General features: G+C 47.5%; 1 protein-coding gene across 6 annotated transcripts; it reads left to right on the top strand.

The window, feature by feature from the left end:
• The first annotated feature begins 901 nt into the window (after positions 1 to 901).
• Positions 902 to 8,089, top strand: CZIB (CXXC motif containing zinc binding protein). 6 transcript variants are annotated; one of them, XR_009344974.1, is made up of 9 exons: positions 902 to 1,052; positions 1,260 to 1,343; positions 2,813 to 2,869; positions 3,226 to 3,307; positions 3,512 to 3,543; positions 5,004 to 5,081; positions 5,696 to 5,761; positions 6,618 to 6,902; positions 7,836 to 8,089. XR_009344974.1 is itself a non-coding variant. In XM_059134997.1 (8 exons), the coding sequence occupies exons 2-8, from the start codon at positions 1,294 to 1,296 to the stop codon at positions 6,693 to 6,695; spliced, it is 417 nt and encodes a 138-aa protein (XP_058990980.1). In that variant the 5' UTR covers positions 902 to 1,052; positions 1,260 to 1,293; the 3' UTR covers positions 6,696 to 8,089. The 6 variants fall into 6 exon arrangements, 4 of the variants coding, with proteins under 4 accessions (XP_058990980.1, XP_058990977.1, XP_058990979.1 ...); XR_009344973.1 differs by having other exon boundaries at positions 6,618 to 7,485; XM_059134997.1 differs by having other exon boundaries at positions 1,260 to 1,317; positions 6,618 to 8,089.
• The last annotated feature ends 1,403 nt before the right edge of the window (positions 8,090 to 9,492 follow it).

The following is a 9,492-nucleotide window of genomic DNA, read 5'->3' as shown; positions in this document are numbered from 1 at the left end:
AATAATCCATCTTAAAATCAATACCAACAGTCATTAGGAACTGAGACCTAGCTGGTTTGGACAGTGTGGGAATTTGTGAGTAGATCTGTAGGAATTTTCCTTGCTGCTAAACTAAATTGCACTGCTTCCTTCGGCAAATTGCCGGTTGACCAGATTGTGGGTGCTGAAAGGAACTGGGCTTGGTAAATCTCATCTGTGGGGAGATGATTAGAATAAGCTCACATCCCAAAAGACAGGCCAGACTGGGACGTGTCCTGTCTTTTGACACCTAGGCCAGTGTTCCCTGCAATCCCTGCCCCTATACACACGCTGCCTCCTTCAAAGAGAGCAGCAGCTTAGGTCGGGATCTGTGACCAGAGATGTCAGGGTTCCTAAATCCAGTGTATTCCCCTCTATAGAAAGGTACCTGGGGCAATGAAGTTAAGCTGGTGGTAAAGTAGACAAGAATAGTAACTCCAATTTTTAAAAGGCCGTGAGAACCTCAAAGGCGGTAATTGTCGCAAATAAGCTGTTCCTTGAAACACAGCTTCCTTATGGTCTCAGATGTGCCCTGGACCCCATCCCCTAAATCTGCGAAGCTGGTCGCATGCAGGCGGAACCGACGCGATCTAAGAAGCCTCAGAAGGCAAGCAGGGACCAAGCAGTTGGGTGAGAGAAGAACGAGTAGTGAAGAGTCAGGAAAGAACTGAGGGGCAGGAGGAAGCCGTGGCAGAGCTTTCCTGCAAGGACTGTGCTTGCTACGGTATCCCTCAGACTAGCATAGTGCCGGCACGAGATCGGCGTTCAGCAAGGATCTGGAAGCAGGCTTCGGCGACCTCCTACTAATTGCGACCTCCACAGGCACTTAACGAAAGAAAAAAAAAATCCCGGGATGCTAACCGCCGCGCGTGAACGCCCCGCCCTCTCCCCCGCCGGACGCACGCCGGAGGGACGCACGCCGGAGGACCGCACCCCGTGCGCCGGCGTCGCCCACGTTTACGACCGGCCGGAAAGTAGCGGCGGCAGCTTTCGCCAGCCCGGTTGGTGCTGGGCCGAGCCGAGCCACTATGGGGGTGAGGCGCAGGCAAAGTGCCGCCAGGGCAGGGACGGGGAGGTGGTGAGGACCTGGGAGGCGGGAGTTCATGCCAGGAGGGACTGAAAGAAGTGGGCTCGCGCTGAGGAGTGGGGAGGCAGAGCTCGAATCTAGGAGGGGCAGGGCCGGGGCTCGGTAGGACTGCGCAGGCGCGGTTCATGCACTTGCTCTGGCACTCCCTCCACAGAAAATTGCGCTACAGTTCAAAGCCACGCTGGAGAATGTCACCAACCTCCGCCCCTTGGGTGAGGACTTCCGGTGGTACCTGAAGGTGCGACTGGACGGGACCCTAGGTGGGAGAAGGGAGGGGCAACGGTGGGGAGGTAGGCACTGCGAGGTTCCGGAAGGGGGCGGAGCGCCAGGGGGCCGGGCCTAGAGAGAGTTTTTCGGTGCCGAAGTGCGGCTCGGAGAGCAGCTTTGTCTCAAACCATTAAGAACGGACATGTGTAACCGCCAAGTGGTATTTTCCTGAATAGAATTTGTTCGCTTTTCTAAATGTATTGGTTAGTTCTTTTTTTTTTTTTTTTAAGATTTTATTTATTTGTGGCGCCTGGGTGGCTCAGCGGTTTAAGCCTCTGCCTTCGGCTCAGGTCATGATCTCAGGGTCCTGGAATCGAGCCCCGCATCGGGCTCTCTGCTCAGCGGGGGGCCTGCTTCCCCCTCTCTCTCTGCCTGCCTCTCTGCCTACTTGTGCTCTCTATCACATAAATAAATAAATAAATCTTTTTTAAAAATTTTTTTAAAAGATTTTATTTGACAGAGATCACAAGTAGGCAGAGCAGCAGGCAGAGAGAGGGGGAAGCAGGCTCCCTGCTGAGCAGAGAGCCCATGGGGGGCTCCATCCCAGGACCCTGGGACCATGACCCGAGGCTTTAACCCACTGAGCCACCCAGGTGCCCCTATTGGTTAGTTCTTAATTACTAACATCTCGGAGATCCTTTTGTAATTTTTCCTCCGTGAAATATTTTGTTTTGAAAACAGAAAAAGAGAGACTACTTGAAGGGGCCTTGGGATTGTTTAGTAAGGAGGCGAATTTCACCTTCTGTTTTAGTTGATCAGGCTTTATTTACTGTGAAATCCCTTTAGTTTTGATCGTGGCTTCCTCCATCCTCCCCACCCCATACTGGTGAATTTGGTACTCTGGTGGCTCCGTCTACAGACGGCCTTAACTCTTCCAGATCATCATCTGTTTCCCTTCTCATCCAAACCCCAGCATCATTCAGATCCTGGCAATAGCTCTATTCCTTTTAGGAAGCTTTCTCGCCACCTTTACTACCAAATATTTTGAAGCTCAAGTACCGGGGTTTATTTGAGAAGTTGATGTTCTTCCACTTCAAAAAGCACAGAGTCTAGCGGAGAAGACAGAGAAATAGAGTAACAACAGTGATAAGTACTTTTACTAGGAACCTACAAGGCCTGTGAGAACACAAGGGAAGTTCCAGACTCAAGAAGGGGTGGGGGTTGGCGCTGTTGAGACCATCTCGGTACTACAGGAGCCTTGAATTTCCAGCCAGACGGTACTTCTTAGAGGAGGGTGGGCGCAGCAGCAGGAGAAACCCTAACCTGTTCTTTGCCCAGAGAGAAATTTTGGTTATGTCCTTGGTGGGGCTGTTCTAAGGATGAGGTGCGGTAGTTGATGGGAAGATAGGTTGAGCCTGCCTACGTCACACTTTCTTGCCTTTCCCCTGTCTGCCCGACTGAGCTAAACTACTTTACTAATTTTCTTTTTCCTCCCCCAAGATGAAATGTGGCAACTGTGGTGAGGTTTCAGAGAAGTGGCAGTATATTCGGCTAATGGTAACTACTCCCCCTACCACCATACCCACATACAAACACATATAGGCCTCTCCTCAGGGATTTGGGGAAGGAACCAGTGGCCCTGATCTCTCAGGTCTTTGGACCCTGCTTTTTGTGGTTTGGAAGGGCAGCCATTAGTATGGTCAACACTGGGAAGAACAGGCTTCTTCGGAATGTGAGGCAGAGTTCCAAATCAAGGGGAGTCCCTCTCTCAATCTCAGGAAGCTCCTCAGGATTCTTGTCGTAGCTGATGGCATTCCCTGTTTGGGTTTTGATCTCTTCACCTATCTAGTAAGTGGTAGACGGGATCCATGTCTAATTAATGCGTGACTACAGATTCTGTTTACCCTTGCCAGGACAGTGTGGCACTGAAGGGAGGTCGTGGCAGCGCCTCCATGGTCCAGAAGTGCAAGCTTTGTGCGAGGGAAAACTCCATCGGTAGGTCAGGTCACAAATCCTGAGTTGTACCAACTGGGGCTACATCTTCCTGATACAAAGCAGGCTCATGTTACTGTGGGTAGACCCAGGCCTGAGATGCCCAGGCTGTGGCAGCCGACTCTTTTCCCCAGAGCCACATATGGGCACCAGGATGGGGGCAGCGTATGGACTCAAGTCAACTTTGTCTTCTCTTTGACATTTCAGAGATTTTGAGCAGCACCATCAGATCTTACAATGTAAGTTTCCTGCTGTGGTGGCAGGTGGTGGGATTAAATCTAAGCTGGGAGCTAGGAGGTTGGGGTTCTAGAGTTCTGTCTGTACCAGAGTGACTTTCTGTGGGATATTCATTCATATACTCACTTGTTCACTCATTCACTCACTCTGTCACCATACATTGGCTGAGTGCCTGGTAGGCAGAAGATTCATAATCAGGCTATTACAGTGTCTTTTCTAATAAGCACTGGGCTGTGGGAGCTCAGGGTACCTCTGGCCCAACCCTTCCACTCAGGTTCCATCTCTGGGAGCACTTGCCCTTTCTATACTGGGGAACTTGTGAGCCTTCTCTGGCACCCTTGATATTGACTTTAGCTAGTTAGTTTTACATTACTGTGTAACAAATGAGTCCAAAGGGGAAAGAGGGAGTGTGTGCTTTTAAGTCTCTTTGTTTAAAGGGTAGTTACTTATATTCACCCATTACTTAGTATTTTTTTTTTAAGATTTTATTTATATGAGAGAGCATAAGCAGGGGGAAGGTAGGGGAGAAGGAGAAGCAGACTCCCCACTGGGCGCTCAGTCCCAGGACCCCAAGATCATGACCTGAGTTGAAGTCAGACACTTAACCAACTGAGCCACCCAGGGGGCCCCCCTTACTTAGTATTTTTGAAACATGTCTGATTTATGCCAAATTCTCAGCTTTGTTCTGAAGTTAGAGAAGTCACAAGGACTTGCTTTCAAGTAAATAATATATGGCAGATGAGACACACCAGCAAACAAAAAGCAAACCAGGACCAACAGAGAGTGCCTCCTTTGTGCTGGGCACATGACTGGTGTGTAGGAAATGATTTTACAATGAAGGACAGAATGAGATTGAATGTGTGGGTGTGGTGCTTGGTATCTCTGAGCCCATGGGTCAGGGAGGCTTGAATTTCCTCGTTCTACCAGCCCCCTCAGAGGTGCCTGTTCCACGTGAAAACCCCTTTTCAAAGGCTTTTATTTAAGTCATCCTCCTGCCTCACAATATGGCAGAGTTTTAGTCAAAGGCTGTAGTTAAGTGTCCGGGCCATTGGGAAGATCTGGAAACTTTATAGGGTAACATTCTTGTTCACATTTTTTTTATTTTGATAACTTTATCTGCCATTTATTGAGCACAGTGTCAGGTACTATAGCTAGGAACTTTACACATAGTTCAGATTTTCACAGCGAACCTCAGCCCAGTCTGACAATCTTGGGCCCTAGCTGGGAAGAGAGGTAGAGCTGTCTGAGATCATATCCAGGCAGGCCGACTCTAGTACTCAGTCTTTCTTCTGCAGCAGCTCTGTCCAGGCGGGACAGCAGCTCTGTCCAATGCAGGCCTCTTCCAGAAGAGGAGGAGTTGCTCTCGAGTCCCTTCTGGGCTAACGGGTTGTAGGGCCCCTTTGGCAGGAAGGGCAGCAGCACTGAGATCTTTCCAAGCGCCATCAACACACTTCTTTTCTAGGCTGAAGACAATGAGAAGTTCAAGACAATTGTAGAGTTTGAATGCCGAGGCCTTGAACCAGTTGATTTCCAGCCCCAGGTGCGTAACCGCTATCTGTGGGGAGCTCATACAGGAATAATAGAACTTTGCTTTATCCAGAGACTGTGGACTAGGACTTCTCCTAAGGGTAGTAACTGTTATTTATTAAGTGCCTACTGTATATTGGGCACTGTGCTGGTCACGTTTACATAGTACTTCCTTAAATCCTCACAGTAACCCTGTGAAGTTACTCATCCTATTGTTTGGACAAGTGAAAACTTTTTTTAAAGATTTTGCAGCTTGTGCAGGGTGACAGTAAGCATGGGAACAGTTATTTGAACCCCTGTCTGACTCCAGAGCCCGTTCTCATCCCCATCTCCTAAACAAAACTAAGGTCCAGAGAGGGGAATGACGTGCCCCAAGTCTTTTGGGAGCTCAGGGGTAGTGGAAAGGTTTACCCTTCACCTCCTGCCTCTGGTCCAGGGCTCTAGTTGAGAGGAACTGCTATAGTACTGGGAAGGCTGCCAGGCCTGGGAAGTACATGATTCCAGAACAGGTGCTCACACTGCATCTCTGTCCTCCCATCCCAAAGGTGGTTTGAAAAGAGCCAGTTCCCTGGCCAGGCCTCTGCCCCCTTTCCCCCAGACTAACCACTGCCTTCCTGTCCCCCCCAGGCTGGGTTTGCTGCTGAGGGTGTGGAATCGGGGACAGTCTTCAGTGATATTAATCTGCAGGAGAAGGTACAGGACTTTGGGGCCTTGTGGGGGCACTGTATGGAACCTGGTGGGAACTACCCTTTGGGTGAACAAAGATCAACAGAAAGCTGACTCTGCCTTCTTATTTTTGTTGGTGATTTTGGTGTTTAAATGGCCCCAAGTATAGTGCTAAAATGTTATCTAGTGTTCCATAAGTGAGAAGGCTTGGATATGCCTAATGGAGAAAATGAATGTTAGATAAGCTTTGTGTAGGCATGAATTCTAGTGCTGTTGCCTATAAGTCAACTATATATAAGGTGTTTTTAAACAAAAACCTACCCAAAACAGAGTTGTATATTGATTGGTTGAAGAAAATGTGATCAGAGGCTTCCAAAAACATAACCCTGTATTTCCCCTGGGAGTAATGGTTCACTATTTACTAATTCAGTGTTTGTGGTTATTTTGTAGAATGTAACCACCATGAATAATGAAAATCAGTTGTATTACTGAACATGTTACTACCTTAAATAAGCCTGTGGTCAGGCTTCAAAAGGAGGACGGAAACCTCCTTCAGTTTGCATAGCACCTGATAACAACAACAACTGGAATTTACTGAGCTCTTATATGTGCCTGACATGATGCTAAGTATTTATACCTGTTTCCCCATTTGCTTCTTTCAATATTCAACCTGTTTTTGTCCCTTTTTTTAATAGAGGACAGAACTGCGGCTCTGAGAAGTTAAGTGAACTTGCCCAGAATGCCTCTAGCTCTGTTCTAGGTCATACATATTCATGAATGTCTCAGTAAGAGCCTGAACTGGGCCTTTAAAGTCCCAGAGTGCCATAGTCCCCACTGTCCTAAACCATCTCATGAGGCTGACAGGGCCATTTTCCCCCCACAGGATTGGACTGACTATGATGAAAAGGCTCAGGAATCTGTGGGAATCTACGAGGTCACCCACCAGTTTGTGAAGTGCTGAACCTTCTTCCTGCACACTTGCCTCTAAGAACTGAGAAGGGACAACGTGCCCCAGGCAGCAGAGCCCACTGAGGCGAGTCCTCTCATCTCTTGTTTCCTGGAAGTTATCTAAGCCCTCACCGCTGCATGCTGGGCTCTGTCACAGCTTCCCAAGTCCCACCAATAAAGCCCCTGTTCATCCTGCACTGGTGCATGAAGGCAGAGTCAGGTAACAGATATGCCAGCCACAAATAAGAACTTCATGTTGGAAGTCTCTGGTTGCTTCCTGGCACATTCCCACAGTAGAGGATCCAATTTGTAAAATATGCAGGAGCACATAGCTTCTGAGGGCTCTCCAGCTCTTGGGGAGCAGGTAGGTTAACCCAACGGACCGATGGTGTCAAAGCCAACAGTGCAAAGAGCAGCTGGGCCTGTGGAACGATGCCATGAGCCCCATGGTCCTGAGCCAAAACACTACATTGATCACCTTGGCTCCCAAGCAAACCCAGGCATTTCTAGCTGGTGTCACTTCATAGTCCATGGCTAGCAGGGACTTTAGAGGCAGCAGCCCAGTACTGGCATGAATCTGCTCTGTGAAGTTCCTGCTGGACAGTCATCAAGTCTTTGTCCATTTGCTGTGATGGGGCAATCATCTCCCACCAGGGGAATCAATAGGAAAGTTCTTCCTTCTGCCAAGTCAGCATCTTTGCTCCCTAAAGCTGCTTGTCCTGGTTTGTCACCTTTGTGGTCACGCTTCCATGTTCTGCCCCTGGACAGCTCTGTGGAGGTCTGAAGACAGGAGTCAGGGCCCTGTAAGTCTCGTAGGCCTGGTTCCCTGGGTCTGAGGATCCCCTGCAGAGTAGAGAGAGTTGTTCGGTGCAGTTAGATGGTGAGGGTATGCTCAAGCATTCACACTGGTGAATCCACCATTCGGAAAATCTGTTGTGAGACACCTTATTTCACCAGTGTTGCTGGAGTCAATCTTTTGGAAGTAAAAATGATTACCTTCATTTTTTGAGAGGCCCATTAGGAAAAAGTATGCCCACTTCCAGACTGGTTGTGGGGGGCACTAGAAAGTAGCACTACTACCTCAGATTTGGTGGTAAAGTGATCCCAACCTTGTCCGTTCTCCAGTCTGGCATCTACATCATGTTTCCTCTAGGTTCCCTATGTTCCTGGCCCCTGGATCTGCTCTTTCCAGTATGTGACAGAGTAGAACTTCTTTGGCCCGCCGTCCGCCAGCAGGTCTGTCCAGTCTGTCACCCCCAGGGTCCAGTCCACTGCCCAGCCTGAAAGCAAATAAGTGGAAGCTGCCTGAGAAAGCAGCCTTTCTGGGTTTTAGTCTCTTACGCAATAGCCAGTGTGTGTGTGAAGCTCACAATGACAGACAATAAAAGGATCTCAAGGTTTCCTTTATATTTTAGATTATTTTCTCATTTTTCAGGAGGTGGAAGAACCCAAAAAATCATTAAGGGATTGAAGGAAAATTAGATGATGTCAGCAGATGCAAGTGTTCAGAAAAATACTCATTCAACAACAAAAACAACAGAACTATAGAAACTCTAAGCAGACTGAGAATAGAAAGGAACTACCCTCACCTCACAAAGTAGATTTATAGAAAATGTAGAGCAAATGAAATGTGTGAAGTAGTCCAGTCAGGGTCAGGGTGAGCTGATACCCCCTGATCACCACCACTCTTCCTTGCGCTTGAGGTCCCACCCAGTGCCCTAAGACAACAAAAAAAGTAAAGGGAAGGTATCAAAAAGGAAGAAAACTCATTTTCATAGATTGTGATTTTCCACTCACAAAATACAAAAAAGCATTAATAGGTGTTGGATTTAAGATCAATATACAGAAATCAAATCCATACGGAAATCAAATCCATCCATCAAATCAAACCGATGACATTCTGCAAAATAAAAATCGAAAAAAAAGTACTATTTATAATAGTAATAAGAAAAAATACCTCCAAAAGTAACTGGGAGTTAAATCTATCAAAAATGTTCATGACTCTAGTATATGAGAAAATTATTAAACTTTGCTGAAAGGTGTTAAAGCCTAAATAAATGGAGACCTATATACTATTACTGGAGGATAGGAAGACTTGGTAGTATATCCTTCTCAACAAATGTATTTTTAAAGTTCTTATTCAGATCTCAACTTTTTTTTTTTTTTAACAGAATGTAGGTTGATTCTGAATCTGATGCCCTCTACTGGATGCCACGATGTAGTGACACAGCAGTGGCAATGAAGCCCGCACAATACTGGCCTTGTGATGGACAAGTGGGACAGACCAGTGGGATAGTAGACAGACCCCAGCATGTGTGAAAACTGGTTTAGGAAAGGTGCTGTTGCAGATCAGTTAAATTTTTAACTCCCCAATAAACAGCGCTGGGGCAAATGTTTGAATATGAGCAGTAAAAGATACTGGGACTCTGTTTCTGCATATGAAAGTCTATTCCGCCATTAGTTATCTTGGGTGCTTTGGTGCAGCAGCACGGTGGGGTAGAAGAACGCTGGGCTCAGTGTCTGACTCACTGTAAACGCTGGGCAAGTCCTGTCCCTCTCAGGACCCCAATTTCTCCATCTAAAATAAGGGCAATTTCAGCTCTGATATTATGTTACTAAATAAGAATTAGTCAAAATGGTGGTGGCATGTCTGAGGCCTGCCCCACATCACCAGGAAAGTTAGTTCCCTGCCCCACACTCCAGGACTGGTCTCCTGTCCACATTGTGGATGGTAAAGCTGCTGGATGCAGGGACAAGTGGAAGATGAGACCATCTGAGTCCTCAGTATGCCCTTCTAACACTATCCTTGC

Source organism: Mustela lutreola, chromosome 10, assembly GCF_030435805.1.
Source record: "Mustela lutreola isolate mMusLut2 chromosome 10, mMusLut2.pri, whole genome shotgun sequence".
NCBI classification, from domain to species: domain Eukaryota; kingdom Metazoa; phylum Chordata; class Mammalia; order Carnivora; family Mustelidae; genus Mustela; species Mustela lutreola.
Note: the sequence above shows the minus strand (reverse complement) of the source record. Positions and strands in the feature narration are given on the sequence as shown.

Bases quoted from the DNA above. Each gene is read 5' to 3' on its own strand.
- CZIB (XM_059134994.1), top strand. The intron at 1,344-2,812 runs GTGCGACTGGAC...TCCTCCCCCAAG, and splicing joins ACTTCCGGTGGTACCTGAAG to ATGAAATGTGGCAACTGTGG. The intron at 3,308-3,511 runs GTAGGTCAGGTC...TTGACATTTCAG, and splicing joins TGCGAGGGAAAACTCCATCG to AGATTTTGAGCAGCACCATC.